The 25,113-nt window shown below is 41.8% G+C and overlaps 1 protein-coding gene across 2 annotated transcripts in view; it reads right to left on the bottom strand.

Moving 5' to 3' along the window:
* Positions 1-25,113, bottom strand: part of Clpb (ClpB family mitochondrial disaggregase) — a 138,873-nt gene that overhangs the window by 93,601 nt on the left and 20,159 nt on the right. For both annotated transcript variants that reach the window (XM_074083827.1, XM_020174021.2), the window contains exon 3: positions 20,009-20,095. In XM_074083827.1, the coding sequence (XP_073939928.1) occupies positions 20,009-20,095 (87 nt within the window). The remainder of the gene's footprint in view (positions 1-20,008; positions 20,096-25,113) is intronic.

Genomic DNA, 25,113 nt, shown 5'->3' with positions numbered 1-25,113 from the left:
ATAGATATTTCTCAAAAGAAGACATAAAAGAAGCTAACAGGTATATGAAAAAGTGTTCAACATTACCAATTACTAAGGAAATGAAAATTAAAACCACAAGGAGATACTGCCTCACGCCTGCTAGAAAGGTCATTGTCAAAAGATAAAAGACAACTGTTGACGAGGATGTGGAGCTAAGGTAACCTTGCACACTGTTGGTGGGAATGCAGACTAGTAGTCATTATGGAAAGCAGTATGGAAGTTCCTCAAAAAATTAATTTGAGCCAGCAATCTCAGTACTAGGTATATATTGAAATGAAGATATGGAAGACATACTTGTATTCTTATGTTCAACACAGCATCATTCACAATAAGTAAGATATGGAATCAACTTAAGCCTCCATCAATAGATGAGTGGATAAACACACACACATACACACACACACACACACTCACATACACACACACACACACACACACACACACACACACACACACACATACACACAAACACTCATAATGCCATTTGGCCTTAAAAAAAAGAAGGAAACTCTATCATTTGCAATAACATGGATGAAACTGGAGGACTTTATGCTAAGTGAAATAAGTCAAGCACAGGAAAAATAAATAACCTCACTTATATGTGGTCTCTAAAAAAATTAAACTCATAGAAGCAGAGCTGAATGATGGCTACTGGAAGCTGAAGGGGGGCTGGAGCAATTTTTAGTCAAAGGGTACAATATTTCACAAAGAAGAAAGGAAGGAGGGAAGGGTGAAAGAAGAAAGAAAGAAAGAGTAAAAGAAAAGCCTTCTAGAGGAAGTGGCATTTAAGGCTTGAAAGTCAAGTGGCCAGAGCTGGGAGCTGGAGTTGGGAGGTAAGGGAAAGAAGAGTGGGAAGGCGGGCGAGCCACTGAAGGTTTGAAGTAGAAGTGACATGATCACATATGCTTTCTCCTCCACCGTAAAAGGCATACACACAAATACATACTTACAAATTCAGACCATATTGAAATATTAAATTAAGAAATGAAAGTCTCCCCTCATACTCATCTCTTTAATCTGAGCTCCAAGAGTAACTGCTATTAACACCTTGGCATATTTCCTTCCAAACCTTTGCAATTAGAAAAATTACTCCAGTGGCTCTGTGAGAATGGACTGGAAGGAGTGCACCCAGAGGCAGGAACTCTACAAGGTCACAGTGCTTGGTCTAGAAGTGACCATGTATGTTAGCTTCCCTTCTTTCTTCTTCAATTACATAACATTCCTGCTAATGCTTCTTTTTCCCTTCCAATAAAAAAGGGGCTCATGTTCACTATAAAAAATCAGAAACTATCAATAACCAAAAAGACAGTGTCTCAGAATATGTAACATCCTTCCACTTTTCTCTTTTGTTTCTAGGTAATATGGTTTTATTTCTTTACTTTTCATGGTATTGTAGTTTTTATTAGTGTATATTATTAATTGTACAAGGGGGTTTCATTGTGACATTTTCATACATAGGTATAATTTACTTTAATCAAATTTGCCCTCTCCAATACTTTTTCTTGTCCACACAGTTTTTTCAATGAATATATATACACACACACATATATTCGTATATACATATAATTTACAATAATGGGATCATATAAACTCTAAACACCCCCTCCCATGTATTATATGTCAACATTGTTTTTAATGGCTACAAAGTACTCCACCTTAAGATTGTTCTATAATCTGAAAACTATTAACATAGAATAGGGGAAAAAGGGTGAGGAAGTGCAGTGGTAGGGGTCTACACTGGCTGAAGCCCAGTGCATGTATAGGTATAAAACCAAGGCAAATTATCACTGAACAATGAAAAGACACCTAAACAATGAAGGACAAGAATGAAGAACAGTTCACCCTAAGGGGAGGGGGAAGGTAAAAGAAGGAAGTAAAGAAGGTGAACATGGTTGACATACTTTCTTTATGAGAATGAATATAGAATTTTTTAACCTGTTGAAATCACCATAAGAAAAGGTCTAAGGTAGAAAGGAGAAAAACGGAGGAGATAAAACATTCTGGGATACAATACATATATACATGAAACTCTGTAAAGATATCTTAAACAAAAAAAAAAAGTCTTTTTTTCAAAAACATAAAACAGGAAGGTAAAACACGTCCTGTCTGGGGATTGGTATTAGTGGGAGTAGGGGAGGATATAAGGAATTGCCCCTTTGACACTGGGGCAAAAAAAAGTTTGTAGAACCCCATCTCAACGAAAAAACTGGGCGTGGTGATATACACCTGTACATCCCAGTTATGATGGGGAGCATAGTGGGGATCCAGGCCAGCCTGAGTAAGAAGCGAGATCTTATCTCAAATGTAACAAGAACACAAAAGGCTGGAGGTATGACTCAAACACTAGAGCACCTGCCTAGCAAGTATGAGGCCCTGAGTTTGAACCCCAGTGTCAAAAAAAGGAAAAAAATTACCATTCATAGGTAATTTATCCAGCATATGGATTAAGATTTCAATGAGAAATGAGAAAGATTTCTAAGCAGCTAAAATCCATGTCTAAAACTAGTATTTAATTTATTAGAGTCTTTCATTATTAGAGTCTGGAGAAACACAGAAGTTGGACTACTGACATTAGTCTGCCTGTTTCCCAGAAGGCTAAAGGCCATGAGTGCACAACATAGGGCTGAGAGAGATAGGCAAACTGACTGAAGAGAGTGCAAAATGATATCTGAGAGAAAGGTGGTACAGCTCAGGGGTTAAGAACACCGGTGGTAAAATCTGGGATGATCTAAGCATTAAAATGAATAATGACCCACTATCATTATAAACATATTTTTTTTCGAGGAAAAGATTTCAGATGAGGAACAGTTAGGAATTGGGAGAGAGTTTTTTATTATAATGTGAAAGTGCACACTTGAGTGGGTGTGAGTGTTCTCTGGGTGAATTGTAACCATAATTGTATTTATATAATTATAATTATAACTCACCAAATAAAATATGATTCCAAACCACTAGAAATTAATGGCAGAGCTTTAGAAATAAAAAACTGGCTTTGTTAGAAACAAAACAAAATATGATTCCATGAGCCTACATTGAAAATAAATTATTAAGTTAATGGGGGAGAAGGGAAAGCTCTTCTTTACCACAAAATGACAACTAATAACTGTAGAAGGAATGTTGAAATCAGAAAATCACCATCTTGCAAGCTCACGGTAATTACCAGAAATGAGTATCTAGCTCATATGGCTGTGTTAAATGCATGTAAAGTATTTAGAACAATGTAATAGCCACTCAACAAACTTAGTTATTGTCATCATGTACTTGACCTATGGTTGGGCTGCAGGAAAGTATGAACTAAGGCACTAAAATGTTGAACACAGCATGGCATTTTATAACAAGCACAGAGAGCTCAAGTCAAATCAAAGTCATCATTCACTGTTATATGATCATGGACAAGTTACTAGATGGTGGAGCTTCCATTTCCAGCCAGAATAAATCATGAGGCTTCCCTAGCAGGTTATGAGGCAATCTCCAGTGCCTGGTACATAAAAAAACAAATGCTCCACATATAAGAGGCTCTCTTCCCTTTGCCTACATAATCATAACAATAATCACATGGATCTGGACCACTGTGGGCTCCAGTTCTATACCTGACCACTCCCAAGCCACATGCTGACATGGCCCTGTACTAAGAAGGCAGCTCTTCTACACTCTGCACAAGTCAGCATGTTTTCAAGTCCAGATGAGAAGGGTTTGTCTATCTAAACTCAAAGGGACATAATTTGGTTAATCCTCAGCTGCTGTGTCCAATCAACATTCAATCACACCCCCTCCCATGGCAGGCTGTCCCTCTAGGCAGCTAGTGTCACTAACTGTGCTACCTGGGCCTTTCTAGGTTCATGAGTATTGATTCCATCCGTCCAATTTGCAGGCTGCAAGACGTGTCCAGGCAACCATGCACACTGCCCTTAGCCTGGAGCGCAGACAGTGGTCTGGCAGGATGGGGAGAGGAGAGGACTAGGATTGGCCCTGGGGTTGCTAACCCAATCAAAGGAAATGGGCAATTGGAAGGGCAATAGCCTTCCCTTGGAGAGGGTAAGCAATCCAAGATAGTGACTCAACCTGTAACCACAGAGATGATTCCCTTCATTTTTAATAAAACTCAAAAGGCAGCGGTCCCACTATGGGCTATATAGGACTAAGGTAAACATGGCTGCTTTATGGCCAACAACAGCACACCATATAGCTTGCTGGATGACTAGTAGGCTTTTTCTCTAACAGCCATCAGATACTTATAAAACATCTAACCAGAGTACCAAAGCAGTCAGGGCCTTCTTCCAGAACCCCAGACCAGATCAAACTACATGAGAATGTAGCTTTTAAATTTATATAATTTGAGACAGGTCTCACTATGTAGTCCCGGCTAGACTCAAACTTGCTATGTAGCCCAGGCTGGCTTCAAACTAGTGATCCTTCTGCTTTAACTTTCCTAGTGCTGGGATCACAGGTGTGTGTCACCAAACCCAGCTCAACTATGTTTTCTGTAACAGGAAACATCTCCACTTAAAGGAACTACTCCACAGGTCCTCACTGGACAAAGGTTGCAGGATATCAGCATTTCTCTCAGCCAACTCAGAATCTGGCCTATGGTGGTCTGTGGAAAGATATGCCTGCTAACTTTAAAGCTAGACATAATCTCCAATCTCCCTTGTTAATTTAGGAAAGCAAAGAATGTCTATAGCATGCCAGGTGTGCTAGATTGTCCCTTACTTCCTTATGGTGACTCTTAGGTAACAGTCCATAGGAGCATTTTGCCTCAACTCAGGTTTTAACAGAAATGCTAGCATTAGGAAGCGCAACAGAAAAATGAGGCAAGGATATGAAGAGTTAATTCCCAGAGAAGGACACCAAAAAACGGATTATTAAACATATGAAGAAAATCTCAGGCTGGCGGAGTGGCTCAAGTGGCAGAGCACCTACCTAGTAAGCATGAGGCCCTGAGTTCAAACCCAGTACTATAAAAGAGAAAGAGAGAGAGAGAGAGAGAGAGAGAGAGAGAGAGAGAGAGAGAGAGAGAGAGAGAGAGATCCTCAAGCTCATTTGTTATTAGAGAAATGTAAACTAAAACAATAATGAAATGTCACTGTAAATTCAACATACTGACAAAAGTTAGACTGCTGAAGCATTCCAAGTGTCAGTGGGGAGTATGGGGATCTGTAACTGTTGGCGCACTGTCAGGATATAAGATATAGGATATAGGATATAGACTGGTGTGGTCATTCTGGTCTTACAGCATTTCATCAAACTAAAGCACCTTACCCTGAGACCTAGCACTTCTGCTTCTGAGTATGTATTTCCCAGGGAAATTCTTACACGGGTCCATAAAGGGCAGCACATGAGACTTCATCACAGTACTTTGCAGCAGTTGGGAAGTGCAGGGAATCAAGTGTCTATCACTGGGGAATGGGTAAGTTAAAGTGTGGTAGCAACACACTATGAAACATGATACAGCAGCCAGAGCATCAATGGATATACATGCAGCAACATGGATACATAAGTTTTTTAAAAAGGCTAACTCACTAGGGATAGTGGCTTATGCCTGAAATCTCAGTTACTTAAGAGGTAGCAAAAGGATTATGGTTTGAGGCTAGCCCAAGCAAAAAGTTAGCGAGACCCTATCTAAAAAATAACTAAAGAAAAAGGGCTGGGAGGTGGGCTTAAGTGCAAGCGTGAGGCCCGAGTTTAACACTCCACTACCACAAAAAAAAAAAAAGAAAAAAAAAGGAGGGGCAGGGTCTGATTCCCTAACCCCTTCCTTAATCAAAAAGATTATTCTTTTCAGAGTGTGTCCTCAATTACAAACCTTCTAAGTCCTGGCTGATCTTGGGGGCTGAGAGTTAAAAACCTAGTGAAAAGAGTGAACTCCCTGAAGCACATCAAAGGCCAAAGATATCACTGCTGCTCTCCTCTGCTTCAACTGGCTAGTGCTCTTTCACTTTGGGGCCTCCTCACTAACATCATGAGCCCTCTGACTCCCAGAATGGGTCTTACCCTTTCTCTCTCTGCACAGCACCCAGTACTTACCCCCAAGGGAGATGACCCTCATCATATGGTATCATGACTGCCTGTTTACTTTTATTTGCTTTTCTACTACAGTATGGACAAGGACCACAGGGTCTCAACCTTGTTTCTCAGCATCTTCCCTAGTGCATGGATCACAATGAACAGTCAACAGATGTTTTCTGAATGAGTGCGTGAATATGTAAATGAAAGATGAAGAAGATTATTTCATTTGATGGGAAGTGGGGGAAAGAAAGATAGAAGTCTTCTCCCACCTGAAGGTTCAAATTAGGCCACAGGTGATTTGCTGTAGAAACCCCCATTTTCGTCTCCTGAGCACCAGGCCCTTCCTGGGTTACAGGCGGTTCCCAGACAAAACTGAGGTCCCAGCTCTTGGGATTTGGGGAATTCCATTTGGAGCCACAGCCAATTAATTTGCTGATCAGGCTGTAATTAGATCAGAAGTGGGAGCACATGTCGGAAGGCTGGCTTGCACTAACCTCAATGAGCTCTTGCTTTCAGGTCCCAATGCATGGGAGGGCAGTTACATTGACCTATGTTAAGGCTTTCTGCTCTTGGTGGCCTCAGGGGCTTGGGGTCCTCACATTGTTTAGGGAAGAGTGAGGAAGCCTGCGGAGTAAACTGAAGCCAGTGCTGGGTCAGATGCATGTCAAAGACGGCTGGCAAGCAGCTGGGGTTGGTGAAGCAAAGAAGGCAGTGATCCCAGCTCCAGGTCGTCCCCACACAATGTTGGGCTTCCGACCGTTCCCCCAACTCTTCCACCCTACCCCCACATCTAAAGCATAGGGTCACTGTGATGAGTGTCATGGGCTGGAGAAGACAAAGAGTGACCTATTCCCAACCCAGTGCACACCTCAATGAGGGGAAGCCAACAGGTCACAGTTCAGGAGCTTTCCTGCAAAGTCAAATGAGCTGGGGCTCATTCAATAACTTTGTCTACTGGCTGGTCAGGAAAGCCGGGTGGCCTGAACAAAGGCATTGGCACGTGTTAACTCTAGAGGCCCTGTGGCATGGGTCAGGATCTGGGGAGGGAAGGGCAGGGAGAGCAGTTTTCTTTTTAAAGCCGGCTTCCTTAGGAAATGAATTAAAGATAAGGTAGCAAAGTTAGGTAACTGCAGAAAATGTGCTCTAATTTCCTCAAATGATAATAATCCTTTACTTACCTCAAAATCAGTAATCATTCATAATCATAATAAAATAGCTGGTGTGTTAGACACTTTACATTCACTATTTATGATCTTTCTAACAACTTGCAATGAGGTACAGTCCTATTTTGTAAATGAGTGAAGAGAGACCCAGCAAGATAACTGGAGTTACCCAACCATACACATTAAAAAAGCACAAGATTCAAATCCAAATTTTGATTCCAAAGCAGTTTGGTTCCAAAGCTGGTGCACGTTCCCCTAAGCCACGCTGGTTCTCACCCACCTGGTATAAGAGCTCTGTTCTATTCAGTAATTATATCATTGACTTCATAGAGGTCATTGAAAAAAGCCAACAAAATTGGCAGATCAAATGGTGCTTGAAGACATACTGACATGTTAGGTGAGAGAACTGGGGACTAAAAAATTATGTTAATGGATTATAGCAGTAGTTAAACCTGTGTTGATAAAAATGAATGGGGGCAGGGGATAACTCAGTGTCATATCCCATAGTTACTGAGCCCCTACAAGATACCAGGGACACTGACATTTTCAAATGGCAGTTAAGGGAAAGCAGGGCATAGCACAGATTTAACCACTGCTATACTCCATTTTGGTAATTTTTTAGTCCCCAATTCTTTCAACTAACATATTATTACATCCTGAAGCACCATTTGATCTGCCAATTTTGTTGGCATTTATCAATGACTTCAATGAAGTCAGTGATATAATTACTGAATAGAGTAAAGCCCCTTAGCTCATCACTTGAGTCTGCTTCCAGTCTGATGTCCATTCACATATAAACAACAAACCAGGTCACCTACCATTTATTAGTCTAACTATATTGTTTCCCAGATCATGTTTTAATCATGTAGGTATCACAAGTGACAGTCAAATACCTTGCTGAAACTCAGGAACATCCACCATATCTACTGAAGATCCCTGCCCCACCAGCATGTCAGCCTTATTGAAATAAGCAGCTCATGGTAAAGCTGCTTTGGAAGATGTCTTTTGTAAAGAAGACGTTTAGGGCTGGGCCTGTGGTTCATGCCTGTAATCCCAGCTATTTGAGAGGTGGAGATGAGAGGATTGCGGGCTGAGACCGGCCCAATGCAAAAGTGGGAGACCCTATCTGAAAATAAACTAAAGGAAAAAGGGCTAGGGGTATAGCTCAAGTGCTAGAGCTCCTATCTAGCAAGTGCAAGGCCCAGGGGGTGGGAGGGAGGGAGAAGAGGTACAGGTGTGGACCAGTATCACAGTCCCTAAAAATGAACGATTGTGCCCCAGCAGCTGAACCAGATGGGCACTGGATGCTCTCTTACCCCAATCAACACTCTCCATGAAGACAATGCTGAACACAGAACCCCAAGAGTGTACATAGCACTGGAGTGGGGGTGGAGTACCCCTAGACAGTCATGTTAGGCAAATGAGCTGGCACTGCTTTGCAGGGAGCAGTGTCTTGGGTTGCCTGAGGTCGAGGCGTGCATCTGCCAAACTAGAAAGGAGTGCATGTTGGAATGGAATATCATTACTACGAAACAGGATTATCATGAGCAACGATTCTAAATGGGATTAGAAATGATTCTTTGTTACTCAGAGATAATCGGCCACAGCAGGGCGGTGGGAGAAACACCAAGCCCAGCACACTTTTCAGGGGGCATGGTGTTGGCATTCTGGGCACATGGCCAGTAGTATCCTCACCCACTCTTTCTTGCTGGGAAGTACTGGGCACTGTCCCGCATCAGGCAGATGGCCACCTGGACAAAAGCCAGCCATATACATCAAGGCACCCTACTTAGTGGACCCATATTCTAACCCAGCTGCTTAGGAGAAACAGAGTGAAAAAAGAATCCCAAAGCTCTACTGCTTCTGAGCCACCTAGGTGTTGCTGATGAATTGGCAGCAACACTGCTGCCTTAAAGATAGTGCTTTCCTATGGGCCATTCCCCAACCTACCGGGGTGACTTACCATCCCCCAAAATACCAGTAATTATCACAATTAAGGCACTGAAGTGCTTACTATTCTGAGTACTGTTCTAAACACTACATATATTTACACATTTAAACCTCCAAACAGCCTTTTGAGGCAATCCCTTATTATCCCCACTTTATCACTTTATGGCTGAGGAAACAATCACAGAAACGTGAAAAAACCTGCCAGAGTGCCTAACTGGTAAAAGGGAGAGCATGGATTTGAACCATACAATCTGACTCTAGAGCCCATGACTGTTCATTCCACTCGTTAGACTATCACAGCCAGACAGGATTGTGGCCAATGCTAGTTAAGGTCTTCTCTTTGCATTCTGTGGTCCCCAGACCCTGCCAGCTTGTCCTACTAGCTCTCCTACCTTTATGAGCCAATGCTTATGATGACTCCTTCCAGAAATATCCTTCTACTCTCTACCTTTACCAATCAAATCCTGCCAACTTTCAAGGAGCACTCCACAACTACATTCTGAATATGTTTTATCCTGACTACCAGTTTTTCGAGGATGAAAGTGTTTTGTCTGTTTTTAGACTTCTCAAAATCATCAGGCATATACTGAGTCATCAAGAAACCCTGAATGGAAGGAAGGAAGGAAGGAACAATGAAAGAAAAAGAACTGACATGACTTTTGGTTCCAGCATCACTTGGTCCATCCATGACCTTGCTCCCTGCTTCTTCCCTTGACAGGAAGTCAAGTCCACAAAGAGAGAACATGGGCTTAGGGTTCAGAGAACTCCAGTTTCAAACCCTGGCTTCTTTTTTCACTACTGGACAATTCTGGCCATCTCTGAGCTTCATCTTCCCTATCTATAAGATCAGATTAATGCCCTAATCTCAGGATTAGAGTAACCATGGAAGGAGTGTGACATGGGCCTGGAAAAGGCATCTAATCAACAACATCACTGGTCAGACAGCACAAAGTCCTGCCTCCTCAGGCAGCAAGAAGCCAGGCCAAGAATGGGCTGGTGACCCTGGGCAGGACCTCCATGTGGGCAGGTTCCCCAAGGACCTACAAAGAAGCACGAATGCAGGAGTGCCTGCCACCTCTGCTTCTGGTCAGACAGCAGTAAAGGAGAGCCTCTAAGGAGGCTGCCAGAGGTCTAGCTGCAAGGGCAGCCTGGCTTCTTGTGCCAACACCACCTGTGCCAGGGCCCACAAAGGCTCACAGGACCCATCCTGTAGAACAGCAAACTGGCTGAGGTTACTGGTTTCTTAACGACAGGGCTTAATGCTCTTCTCCCGTTGGTAAAGCGGAAGGAAAATAAGCAAATGCTAAAAATAAATGACTGCTGCGAGAGAGAATTAAATGGTCTTCAGCCAAAGATGGCAGCATTTTAAAATTAACAAAGCCCAGGTACCACATCCAGGAAGGCCTTGGCAAATGCGTGTTATCTACTCATTAGCTGAGTTCCTCAGGGACCCTGGCCAAGCAGGGAAGGCAGTGCCGGGAACCAGTCCTTCCGATGCTGATGAAATGCTCTCCGGGAGCAAAGACAGGAGGAGGGAGGCAGACTCTCGTGGGGAATTTCAAACAGTTCTGCTGGTGCTTTGGGCTCGGCCTGCACGTCCCACCTTCTCTGAGGCAAGAGCTTGCAAAAGCAACTAGCAAGCCCAAGGAGATTCCAACCTGAATGTCCCCACACAGTCCTCTTTCAGGACCTTGGTTCCTGAAGTTCTACAGCCTCATTTTATAGGGCTCTCCCTGCTTAGCCATTTAGGGGTAAGGAATCCAAGAATGGTATGGGGGAGACAAACTCCCCGTCCACCACTCCGGACCTTCTCTTTGCTGGAATGAAGAGTCATACACTTTGTAAATTCATATAAGCCCACTGTATGCTATTCTTGAGGTGAATTTATCAGTATTCTACACTGATAAAATAGAATCTCAGTATTCCATTCATCAGTAAGTTACTTTATGACATTACCGATAATGTGAATTCACAAATCTTCATTTTCTATTAACAATCAAAACACATATACTTTTAATGTGAGAGACCACCAACAATAAAGAATTTAAAACATACTATTAATTAAAAAAAAACTTTGTCATTACAAACAATTCTCAGTATGACATTGGTCACAATAACGAAAATTAGAGAAGGAAACCTTTTTTTTGATACAGTTTTTGTAAAAGTCAGTTTACTGAAGTATCATTCATACACAGTAAAATTTAAGATGTATAATGTCATGAGTTTTGATAATTACACAGTCATGCAGCCAACCACATACAGAGTGGTTCATCAACCCAAAAGTTCCTTTATGCCTCCTTTCCACTCCCAAACCCAACCACTAATCTGATTTCTGTCCCAAGACTACTGCCTTTTCCAGAATGTCATAGCATAAGTCTTGTGAGATTTCATCCATGCTGCTGCATGTATGGGTAGGTTTTTTTCACAACTGAGTATTATTCTGTTGTATGGATATACCATGATTTGTCCAGTTGCCAGTTGATGGGTACAACTATAAATACAGTTGTACTATAAATATAAATTTATAAATATAAATATCTACATACATATTTTTTTCTCTTGGGCAAATACCTAGAAGTTTATACTGCTAGGCTACATGGTAAATGTATGCTTTACCTTTATAAGAAACTGCCAAAACATTTTCAAATTGGCTGTACCACTATCATTTCTCTCAGCAGGGTACGATGAGTGCTGAAGTCTTTGCCAGGACTTGTATCGTCAGTTTTTCTAAATTTTAGCTATTGTAGTAAATATGGGGGAGTAGCTCATTATAATTTTAATTTACATTTGACTAATAATGCTGTGTGTCTTCTCACATGCATATTTTTCATCTTTTTCATTTTATTTATTTTTGACTTCTCATACATTAATAACACAAGAGGATTTCACTGTTATAATTCCATACATCCACACAGTGTACCTCGAAAAACTTCACCCCCTTCCATATATTCCCATCCTCCTTTTTTTCCCTCTTCCCCCTCTTTCAAACAGTGTTTGGTGGGCATCATTATGCCCACCTCTTTTATGTTGATACATCTGCTCAAATCTTTTGTCCATTTAAAAAAAAGTTGGAATGTCTTTTTATTGATTTGTAAGAGTTCTTTATATATTCCAGATACTATTCCTTTACCAAACATTTATTCTGACAGTTTCTTTTTGAGGAATTAGAAATTATAAGGATCTAAATCATACCACTTTTCTACACCACTATTCCCTGCTCATATACTCTGATGAAGGGAATAAGAAAAACGTAAAACTTTCAATTGACAAATACCTTGGGGCTACTGGACGGAGTGTCAAGTAGTACTTGGAATCTGCTCATAAGACTATTTTTATCCCCACTGCATGCATGCACCCAGCCATTACCAGGGCTTTAAGGAAAGCTACATCTGGAGAAATGACTGTCCTATAAACAGCATTGGTCCCCCAGGCTCTGCACCTCCCAAAAGCCTGTTCTGGTCTGCCAGGCTCCTGGAATGGTCAATAGTCGTCACACTCCATTGCTGGCTATTGTCCACAGGGAAAGGTAGGAGGCTCCCAATCCATCCTTCAGTAAAAGAGCAAACAGTGGGGCCTGTGACTGCTTGGACATCAAAGTTGAGCAAACAGGCCTGGCAGACTCTGCTTCTCCGCCTACACATCCTGCAAATGCCATCTGAAGGAGCTTCCCGAAGGGGGTCAGGACTTTCAGCTTGTCATGGCACACATCAAAGTTTGCACCACACACGAACTGGGTGCTTGGGTTCGAGTCAAGCTGCCCGAGAGCGGATACTCAGTCATTGTGTCTGGCTTTAATCCCGTGTTTTCCCAAGTAATTAAGCCTTCTTGCTTATGAACTTGTGACTAAGTAAAGCATCACTGAGAGGTTGTAACATCAAAGTGCTTTCCACCGTCTGTCCATGTTTGGTAAAATTGGATTTCTCTCCCTTCGTAAAGAAAGACTAATTGAATTTAGCTGAATGCTCGGTATATTTGCACTGGCCAACGAAGGCTATGCTAAATCACAGTGATCATCCTGGGACCCTGTGGTTTAGCCTTAAGCTAGGCTGGGTCAGAGTGCAATACAGAATGAGGCACCCAACTCAGGCTAAACGAGTACCTTGTGGTGTGAGGCTTATGGAAGGCTCACTGCAGAGAAGCTAGACCCCAATGACTGCTGCTTGAGTCAATACTACACCCAAGCTGTTACCAGGGCTGGCAAAAAGACTGCCCTAGAAGGATATTGGTAAGTCTTTGGCACAACAGCTACTGAGGACAATGGCCATCACATTACGTAAGTCCTTGATGTCAACAGTGGAAGTAAGCTTCTTAAGGCAAAGGCTGTAACTACTTATTCTCTGAATCCCCCCGTGGCCCAGCAAATCTACATCTGACACAGGATGGTTGGTAAAACTTTGCTGGATGCATAAAATGGTAATAAAAAGGCTGTCAGAACAAAGTTTTTCTCTTGAAGAACCAAAATTCTGTATATTCTTTTTGCCTTGTTTATCAGAACGTGTCAGTCTAAATTAACACTTCACTAATTATTTAACTTACAATGAGTATGGCATTTATGTAAAATTTATGTAAATTTGTATTTACATTTATGTAAAATTGTAACACATATAACACTGATTACATACAATGATGAATATCTATACAGAATTCAGGAGACTACCACTTTCTTCTTGACATTATTCTTACAAAAACAACCTATTTTTGGAAAAGAATACTTCTGATTCAATCCTGACATAATTATCTTTCCTTTTATCCCTATGATTTCTGATTTTGATCCAGTTTTAACTCTCCTCTGTATATTTTTATTTGTACTCAGTTTAAGTTACTTCTAACCCTCTCTAAAACTAAGAAAGTAAATTGTAAGTTAAGTTTACATGCATATTTTAAAAATTTACTACTATGGCATTGTATTTCCTATTCAAAGTTAAATAAAATAATAAGTATGGAAATAAAAAAAAAAAACTGCAAAGAGGTTAAGCTCTTGGAAGACTGAGACCATTTTATTCTACATCTCTAGGGGCTTAACACATTAAACAGCCACCTGAGGGCAAAAGGACTGGGCTATTCTCCAAATCTGTCTCTGGGCTCCTGGGCTGCCAGCATTCTTTTTTTTTTTTTTTAATTTTTATTTTATTCATATGTGCATACATTGTTTGGGTCCTGTCTCCCCACACCCCCGCCCCGCCCCCTCCCTCTCCCCCCAACCGACCCCCTTGCTACCAAGCAGAAACTATTCTGCCCTTATCTCTAATTTTGTTGAAGAGAGAGTATAAGCAATAATAGTAAGGACAAGGGTTTTTGCTGGTTGAGATAAGGATAGCTATACAGGGCATTGACTCACATTGATTTCCTGTGCGTGGGTGTTACCTTCTAGGTTAATTCTTTTTGATCTAACCTTTTCTCTAGTTCCTGGTCCCCTTTTCCTATTGGCCTCAGTTGCTTTAAAGTATCTGCTTTAGTTTCTCTGCGTTGAGGGCAACAAATGCTAGCTAATTTTTTGGTGTATTACTCATCCTCATATCTCTCTTGTGTGCTCTCGCTTTTATCTTGTGATCAAAGTTCAATCCCCTTGTTGTGCTTGCCCTTGATCTAATGTCCACATATGAGGGAGAACATACGATTTTTGGTCTTTTGGGCCAGGCTTACCTTACTCAGAATGATGTTTTCCAATTCCATCCATTTACCAGTGAATGATAACATTTCGTTCTTCTTCATGGCTGTGTAAGTTTTTGCAGTCTGCTAACCAGTTTTCCCAGCAGTTTTTGTTGAAGAGGCTGTCTTTTCTCCATTGTATATTTCTAGCACCTTTGTCAAAGACAAGTTGGTTATAGTTGTGTGGCTTCATATCTGGGTCCTCTATTCTGTTCCACTGGTCTTCATGTCTGTTTTTGTGCCAGTACCATGCTGTTTTTATTGTTATTGCTTTGTAATATAGTTTGAAGTCAGGTATCGTGATACCTCCAGCATTGTTCTTTTGACTGAGTATTGCCTTGGCTATTCGTGGCCTCTTGTGTTTCCAGATAAATTTAACGGTAGATTTTTCGATCTCTTTATTGAATGTCATTGGAATTTTGATGGGAATTGCATTAAACATGTAGATTACTTTGGGGAGTATCGACATTTTTACTATGTTGATTCTACCAATCCATGAGCATGGGAGATCTCTCCACTTTCTATAGTCTTCCTAAATCTCTTTCTTCAGAAGTTTATAGTCTTCCTTGTAGAGGTCATTCACATCTTTTGTTAGTTTTACACCTAGGTATTTGATTTTTTTTGAGGCTATTGTAAATGGAATTGTCTTCATATATTTTCAGTTTGCTCATTGTTAGTGTATAGAAATGCTAATGATTTTTCTATGTTGATTTTATATCCTGCTACCTTGCTATAGCTATTGATGGTGTCTAGGAGCTTTTGAGTAGTTTTTTGGTCTTTAAGGTATAGGATCATGTCATCTGCAAATAGGGATATTTTGACAGTTTCTTTACCTATTTGTATTCCTTTTATTCCTTCTTCTTGCCTAATTGCTCTGGCTAAGAATTCCAGTATTATGTTGAATAGGAGTGGAGATAATGGGCATCCCTGGGATGAATGCTACCTGGTCGTGGTGAATAATCTTTTTGATGTGTTGTTAAATTCAGTTTGCCATTATTTTGTTGAGGATTTTTGCATCAATGTTCATTAAGGAGATTGGCCTATAGTTCTCCTTTTTGGAGGTGTCTTTGCCTGGCTTTGGGATAAGTGTAATACTGGCTTCATAAAATGTGTTTGGCAGTTTTCCTTCCCTTTCTATTTTGTGGAACAGTTTAAGGAGGGTTGGTATCAGTTCTTCTTTAAAGGTCTGATAGAATTCAGCAGAGAATCCATCAGGTCCTGGACTTTTCTTTTTGGGGAGACTCTTGATTGCTGCTTCAATTTCATTTTGTGTTAAAGATCTATTCAGGTGATTAATATCCTCTTGGTTCAGTTTTGGATGATCATATGTATCTAGAAATCTGCCCATTTCTTTAAGATTTTCAAATTTATTTGAATATAGGTTCTCGAAGTAGTCTCTGATGATTTCCTGGATTTCCATGATGTTTGTTGTCATCTCCCCTTTTGCATTCCTGATTCTACTAATTTGGGTTTTTTCTCTCCTCATTTTAGTCAGGTTTGCCAGGGGTCTGTCAATCTTGTTTATTTTTTCAAAGAACCAAGTTTTTGTTTCATTAATTCTTTGTATGGTTTTTTTGGTTTCTATTTCATTGATTTCAGCTCTTATTTTTATTATTTCTCTCCTTCTATTTGTTTGGGGATTTGCTTGTTCTTTTTCTAGGAGCTTGAGATGTATCATTAGGTCATTGATTTGAGATCTTTCAGTCTTTTTAATATATGGTTGCCAACATTCTAAAGGGAGCTGAAGATTCTCTGTTTTCAGTCTTGATTCAAGGGGTACTACCTTCTCTTCATCTAAATCCAGGCCTGGTCAATATGATTCTAGGATATGGTGACTGATTTTATTAGAATCAGCACATTTCTAATAAGGAGACACTTACTGATAGACTGTGTTGGTATGGATAGGATAATTCTTCAACTGATCACAAAGCACCTTTTCCAGTGAGGCCTCCTCACCCTGGCCGATGTACTCCTGGTACTCCCCTTAAAAGTCTACTTTCCTTTTTTCCCATGGCATTTTTTTTGCCTTGTCATAGACTATATAGCTTATACTTATTATTTATTGTGTGCCCATACTTCTCTCTGCCCAGGGACCACCACTAATATAAAAATAAGCTTTCTGTTTATCACTGATGGTATTTTAAGACCCTGGCAAACAGTAAGAGTCCAAAAAGTTTTATGTTATGAATAATTAAATCCAACCTCAGACTGGTTTTTTTGCTGTTGTTGTTTACTTTGTGTGTGTGTGTGTGTGTGTGTGTGTGTGTGTGTGGGGTACTGGGGTTTAAACTCAGGGCAGGTACTTTACCACTTGAGTTATGCCCCCTGCCCTTCTTTGTTTTAGTTATTTTTTGGACAGGGTCTCTTGGTTTTGTCCAGGGCTGGCCTCAGGCTGTGATCTACCTACCTATGCTTGCCATATAGCACCATGGTCCAGCTTTTTGGTTGAGGTGGAGTTGTTAACTTCTTGCTTGGGCTGACCTTGAACAGTGATCCTCCCCATCTCCACATCCTTAGAAGTTGAGATTACAGGCGAGAGCCACCACACCCAGCACCCCCTTCAACATACCTTTTTTTTTTTTTTTTTTTTGAGATGGTCTCATTATGAACTTTTGGTTAGCCTCAAACTCACTATGTAATCCAGGCAGGCCTCAAACTTGCAATCTTCCTGCCTTTGCCTTCTGAGTGTTAGGACTATAGGCCTGAGCTACACGTCCTGCTGAGTATGCTATTTTCAATAAAAATTTGTCTTCCTTGGATACTGGAAAGAAAAGGAGGATATAAAATGGATGCTTAAAAAACAAGTAATTAGGCCAGGCACTAGGCTCATGCTTATAATCCTAGCTACTTGGGAGGCTAAGATAAGATGAATCACAATTCAAGGCCAGCTTGGACAAAAAGTTCATGAGATCCCATTTCAACCATAACTGGAGGTGGTGGCACTCGTCTGCATTCCAGCCAACAGCAGGAAGTATAAAATAGACTCGCAGTCCAGATCGGCCTGGGCAAAAAGTGAGATCCCATCTCTGAAATAACCAGAGAAAAAGGGCTAGAGGAGTGGCTTAAGTGGCATCTGCCTAGGAAGCTCTGAGTTCAAACCCCAATAGCACAAAACCAAAACCAAACCAAACCAAAAAAAACAAACAAATGAGTAATTAGTCGTAGGAACCAGCAGGTAAATAGGAGCCGACACTCATTTTGCTCAACAAGCATTACTGATTGCTCAGGATAAAGACAGAACAATCACTTACACCAGCAACTCATTAGATTCAGATAGAAGTGTCCCCAAAAGCACATCTACTAGGTAGCTGATCACTAATTGACAGTATTCTTAAGAATAGTGCTATTTCCTATTTAGTCTCAACTCTGAAAACACTGCATACAGAAGGGAACACATCTTTTCCTTCCTCACACTGACAGATGGAAATACCTGCAAGGCAGGGAAGAAGAATGGTGGGTAGGGCAGAGTATCAGTGGTAGAGAGCAAATGTGTGTGTTTGTGTATAAAGAGGTCTAATGTGGACATCAGGGAATAACAACTGATCCCTTATAACCTGTAGCATATACATTATCTTACTTGATCTCTAAAAAAACACAGCAAGAATTTATTCTGCTGCCATATGGGAATCTCCTTAGCCCCTCTGTGTCAATAACATCCTGTACACTCTGCACTGACATCGCTATTTACAATACACTTTGTCTCCTTCTTCCTTGTATTTCTTTTCAAGCTCCTCAAGACTTGAAGTCTTAGACTTCAAGTTTAGACTGCAAGCTCCCCAAGGTTTCTGATTCTCCAAAGACTAGCACAAGGTATTTATTAAATGTCTGTAGAAATAACCAATTTCTCATGAAGAACCATGTGCCAAGGATATCTGAAATTCATTTAAGGGTCATAACTAAGACTGGATACTAGGTCTCAGAATCACAAAGCCTATTTCTATCAATTATCTTTTTTTTTCTTTTCCTTTTTTTTTTTGCGGAGCTGGGGATAGAAACCAGGGCCTAGAGCATGCCAGGTAAGTACACTACCACTGAGCTATACTCCCCAACACCTATCAATTATCTCTTAACGAATAATGTGCTTGGAACTAAAGACGGCAAACAAGAGAAACTGAGTGACTGAGAACAAGTTCACGATAAAGGAACAGAGAGAGAAACCAACCTCAAGGACAGTGAAGTCTCCCAGCCAATCTGAGGCAGGCCACCCTATATGTTAAAATCCTGTTTTGTGGCTTTCTTCCACAATTAGGACCTTCCAAAGTGGCCAGGACTGGCAGATAAAAGCCTTTTAAGGGACCCTCTGAAGGTAGAATTAAAACTGGAATCCCCAACTATAAATTTCAGTGGCTGCTACTATAGTGTCCAGCCTTTCTTTGAAAGTACCCTATTTGCATTTAATCAATTCTTTTGAACAGTCATAGCTAAAGTGAATGTACACTTCATCTCACCAGAATTACACAGACTTTGGGGCAGAAATCAGAATGGACTAAGATGGAAAGGGAGTGTCCAGCACTAGCCTGGGATGTGGCATCAGGAGGGAGCACTGAGATTCAGAATACAACACTGAATTTGCAGGCAGCCAGGCCAGGTTTTAAGACCTATCTGTGTAACTTTAGAAAAATCACTTTCTTTCTTTGGTTTTCTCAGCTACGAAACAAGCATGGCAATGTGTATTTTGTGGGGTGGCTGTGAAAATTAGAGATAACCTCCCAACATAAGAGGCACTATTTTTGATCTTTACAGAATAGCTATGAGCCTGATGGAATGGAGAAATGGGTAGGAAAATAGTATAGCTTCCAATGGGAGGGAAGGAAGGCTCCCACCTTTCCTAGGTTTCATCACAATCTCCAGAAAAAGCCCTTAGGGGAGTCCTCGCTAGGGACAGTGACAGACAGACTTCTCAACATGGACAGACAATGGGCAACAAGACGTTCACTGAACCATTTACAATAAGCTTTCAAACATGTGGTTGCCTTGATAGTGCAAATGACTTCCCTAGGGTCCCAAAGCCAATGAATAATGGAGCTGGGATCCAAGGTCACACCTGTTCTCTCCACATCTACTGAACAGGCAAATGCACTAGTGTAGTGGGTACCTTACCTGAATCCATCTCCCTGCTCTAGAGAAGATAGCAGGGCTTAGGTAAGGGTGAACAGCAGTCAAGAACACAGCCAGCAAAGACCTTGCTAAAGAGGCCCTGGGTGGAAAGAGGTTCTCACCTGTCATTTCGGCTGATGGCTGCCACCATCAATGCTGTCCAGCCAAGCTTGTGCCTTGCATTGACATCTGCACCTTCCGACAACAATCTAAAAAAAGGTAAGAGGAATATTCTCAGTATATGGCATATTATGGACATGAGTAGAAATAACCACAGAAGAAATGACAGTCAACAAACATGGAGGCTGACTGACTCAGGAAATAGAGGCCTTTCAGAAATAAATCCCCAATCCCAGTGACTCTGATCATTCTCCCCACACTCAAGGAGTCTGCCCAAGTTGTCATCTTTCCAGCTTTCTGAAAAAAGAATGTGCCTTCTCTACCCTAATACTCTGACATTCCTACTCCCCTGGTCCAGAATGTTCTCTCCCTTCCTCTTTGCCTGTTCAACCAAATCCTGCTCTTACATCATGCTCTGCAATCCTGTACCAAGCACTGTGCTCTGAGAATCCTTCCTTGACTCACCCAATCTGCAGCTCTTCCCCTCTTAATTTCCCAATGCTTATTAACACAGAATACCTACTAATCTATTTCATTTAGGTAGTTCCCAGTTTACAAATGGATCACATTCCTCAAGTTTATCTGGACCATACATGTTTACAAAATGTAAATCCTTCAACCCAAGGAAAGATGGAAAGAATGTTAAGAAATACTAGATTAGGGTCCTAGAAGCGCCCACATGGACCTTATTGGAATCTATATGCCACTGCTTAGCACATAGTAGGAGCTCAATGACTGTCAAGTGAATTAAACACTTAAGCTCTAAAGCATACCATTATTTGTCTGAATTCTGGGACAAGAGGGTCTACAATGAGAAGGGAATAAATAGAACTAACTTTTACTGAGCACTCTGTAGAAGCAGGGTCTATCCTCAAACATTCATGAGTTTGTTTAGTCTTCACACCAGCTTAAGAAGTAGATAGTAATTGCCTCTTTTCATGGATGAGGGAGCAGGCTCAGTGAGGGGAAATGACTTGCTTAAGGACAGCATGTTGGTAATGATTCTACACTGGACTCCTCTCACCTCACCAGTTCCATGTAATATGAAAGGCAAAGACTAAATTGATTTCAGCAAAACAATGAGAGCTACTTGGTCCTGTGCTGGATTCTACATGCAGGCTGAGAAGACATGGGATTCACTCTAGGGACACATATAATTTAGAGGAGGGAGGACTTGGGATAGCAGGAAGTCAAAGCCTATAGTGCCAGCAATGGGAAGACTAAAAGTTGACAGTGTGACTCACCCACTAGGCAGATGTCCTCATGAGGAAAGAACAGGGGAAGTTTAGAGGACCTGGAGGCTGTCTACTTTACATTGGGTTCTGGCCAAATGGGCACTGGACAGGCCCAAAAGCTTGGATTTGAGTGCTAGCACCATTTCTGTGCCATGATCTGTAGTAAATGCTCCTCTAGACCAAGTCAAATAAAATCTGTGCTGCTGAGGTCAGCAGGTAACCAAGGCTTGGGAAGAGGAAGAGAAACACCAGGTACTGGTCCACACATTCAGACCTGAGGGCTAAGTGCCTTTTACTTTGCTGATGCAGTGGCTGAGACAGACACTGTGACAGCTTGAGTGGGAGACAGACCACCAAACACAGAACTACACATTTCATGAGTGCTGTGAATGGAGACTACAGGTTGCAGGTGCACAACAAAGGACGTCACTCCAGTCTTGGTGACCAGGCCTTCCTGGTATGATCAAGGGGAGTTAGCCCTACAAAGGAGGGTGAGGGAGGGGAAGGAGTATTCCAGAGGTAAAGTCTCTTCATCCAGAGGAAAAGCCTGGGATATATGAGACCATGCAAGAGGTGTGATGCAACTAGGGCCCCAATAGTCAGAGGAGAGTATTGAGAAGGGAGGTCAGAAATCCTCATCTCTCACCTCCAGTTTGGAGGATATCTTCTGGTGAATTCCCAGAGCCTCCTATCACATACACTGTAAAATCTTTTTTATGAGGAAACATTTTTCTATGGCTTAGAATGTTAAAGAGGCTAAGAATCCTGGGGCTAAACTTTCTGTGTGACAAAGATCTCCTTTTGCACAAACCATGTGCTCACGTGAAAGCACATGGCTCTGAAATAAGAGTACTGATGGGGTTCTGATCCTGACAGACCTTGAAGGGAGGCCTCAAATCTCTGGTGCTTGGTCCAGTAAGGCTAGAAAATCAGCTATAGGCTGAAGAAAATCAGAGGTTTCTGAGAGGAAAGACTTGAACTTGTCTAGCAAAACAGAAAGTAAGAGAAAGGGCATGGCAGCCAAGGCAAAAGGAACAGGATGTGATAGCAAGGCAAGGAAGGAACATCCAGTGATCACCAGGCAGATCCATCTGGGTGACAGTTCACAGCAGAGAAGCAGACAGCTGCTGAGGTACACAGAGCCAGCTGTGTGTACAAGACTTGGAGGGCAGTGAACATAAACTGTTTTTGGAAATATGAGCAAATTTCTCTATTGAAAAGTACATAGGGGACTGTAGGTGTATGGCTTAGGCAGTACAGCCACATCTGACTTCAAACCCCAGTCCCACCAAAGAAAAGTACATAGGAGCGCACACACACACACACACACACACTCAAAATATTATTATTATTATTATTTTACATATCATGTCCAGGAGTTCACAGCCCTCATGAAGTCCATAATAGGCCCTAGAATAAAAACTCAGTCCTAAAGCATTGACTGATGCCTGGCGAGCATGGCACTGTCCTGCACTCCCACATCTAACATAGGGATGATGAATTTCTCCCAGTGAAAGAGCCTCGGAATCCTCAACACAGTCCAGTCAGTCACTGGAATGAAGTTGACAATAGAAAGGAAGCCTAACTATTCCCTACCCTTTTATCATAAACAGTCAAGCTGTCATTCAAGGTTTTGGGGCAAAAGAAATTATAAAATTAAGCTAATTGCTTAAACAGGCTGAATTTAAAAGGGGGTAAGCAGAAAAACTGGGGGGGGGGGGGAACCGGTATAATTCACCCCATTTTTCCTTGCTATTCTCCAAGAGCTACCCACCTAGGTAGCCACCATCTCCCAGTCACCGAAAACATCTCCCAGTCAAAGGACATCCTGTCACATGTTCCCTTTTAGACTTATGTGAGCATTTCCCTAGGGCACATCCTGGGAGTGGGCTCCTTGGGTCACAGATGCATGTACTTGATGTGATTAAACGGTACAGTACATTCTAGGATAGCTGTTCCATCAATCTTACCACCAGCAGAACAGGGGTATTCTTGTGTACTTTTCTCCTTGCCAACATTTGGAGTAGCAAACTTCTTTTTTCTTTTTGATTTTTTGAGACAGGGTCTCACTATGTAGCCCAGGTTGGTCTTGAACTCAAAAGCCTTTTCTCCTCAACCTCCTGAGAGCTGGGGTTATAGATGTGCTGGCTTAGTAGCCAGCTTCTTAATCAATGCCAGTCTGAAGGGGGTATAAGAGTTATACTTATTATTATTTTAATTTGTGATGATCATCAATTTTGAGCTACTTGTATGTATGTTTGCATTTGGCGTTGTCTTTTGGGTACCTTACAGGGTTTTCTTTTAGGACATGGTGGCAGAGGTACTCCTCTTAACTTGCTATGATTCAATGAAAGAATCCAGGGCAGTCAGGGACCATGGGTTCTAGTTATACCTCTGCCACCTCCTGTTCTAACCCCTTAAGAAAGTGTACCATCTCGCTAAACTTCGGTCTTTTTACAGGTCCCCTGAGGTGCTCCTCCTTTCCCCCCCAGCTCCAGTTTTAGAAAGCAGCACTGAAAAGTGCAGGAAAGGGTTCTGTAAATCTGCAGAGTCAGGTCACAACAGACAAACTTTGGTGTCCTTCAGTGAGACTCCAGATGCAGGCATCATTGTTTGTAGCCTCATGGAGCTGAGGTGTAATGGAAGAAAAACAACAACCCTGGAGTCCAAGGGATGGTGTCCAGATACTGGCTATCACTCCCTCGCTGTAAAGGGGGAGGGAGGATGGCAACACCTCTTGTGCAAGGTGATTATCAGGATTGAGAACACACAGTAGAACTCCATAAGGAGTGGTGCACTTGGAAAGGAAGGACTGAAACTAAGTTTACCAGCACCAAGGCAAACTCAACAACTTTTCCTCTTGTACAGCTGGGTGGGCGGACCCTTTCCCTGCTTCCCCTTGAGCAGAGCAGCCCCCAAAGTTAGAATTTCACAAACCAGTTCTACCCATTTCATTTTGTTGCTTTGCAAGTGAATGCCCAGCAGGCAGTCATTTCAAAGTTCTGGGCCAGCTGGGGGGTGGCTGCCTGCTGAAAGTGGCTGAAAGGGCTTCTGAAGCTTGAGAAAGCCACCCTTGCTCTCCCCTGTGATTTCACCAATGAATTAATCTCTTTTAAAAAGAGCAATGCTTGTGACAGAGCACTGTGTCTCCGAAAAGGTTAGGATTCCATCATCCCTGAGATGATGAGTACAATGCGTAATGCAGGCTGCCACTCAGGGCAGAGCCCACAGGCACAGAGCAGCCTGTGGGGCTAGGTGGGGGAGGGAGGTGGGGTTTGGCAGGCCTTTCTAGGCTCGCTGTAGACTTGTGGCAGGCCCTTCCCTAATGAGCTAGTTCTCCCACTTGGCAAAGTGTGGTGGGTGATACTGAGGATAGCTCAGGGTAGTAGGCAGGAGACCACAGCAGAAATCCAAGGTTGAACCCCAGCTTTTCCACAACTCCCAGGCAGTAGAATGGGGCAGGAAAAAATTCAGTTCAAATACAGGCTCTGTCACTTACTGGGTGAGGACTGGTGGATAAATTAGTAACTTGGCCTCTCTGAACCACATTTCTCCTCTCACCTGGTAGCTCCTGCTCTTTGAGCCCATTTCCACATCTGTTAAAAAAAAAAAAAGGAGAGGATCCCACCAGCCTTACTACATATGTCACACTGGGGTGCCATGAAGAGACAATGGGATAAAATATGTAAAAATATCTAGTATGCAATAAGCACAGTGAAAATAGAAGAGCCTGTACTGTCATAATCAGTTTTCATTAGCATTTGTCCCATATTAAAAAAGTAACAGAGTAAACACAATAATGTATAAAAGGTCTACATAGAAACTGGAACATTGTAAATGTAAAAATGATAAAATAAAAGGAGGAAAAAAAA

Source organism: Castor canadensis, chromosome 1, assembly GCF_047511655.1.
Source record: "Castor canadensis chromosome 1, mCasCan1.hap1v2, whole genome shotgun sequence".
NCBI lineage: Eukaryota > Metazoa > Chordata > Mammalia > Rodentia > Castoridae > Castor > Castor canadensis.
This window is presented reverse-complemented; position numbering and strand designations above follow the sequence as displayed.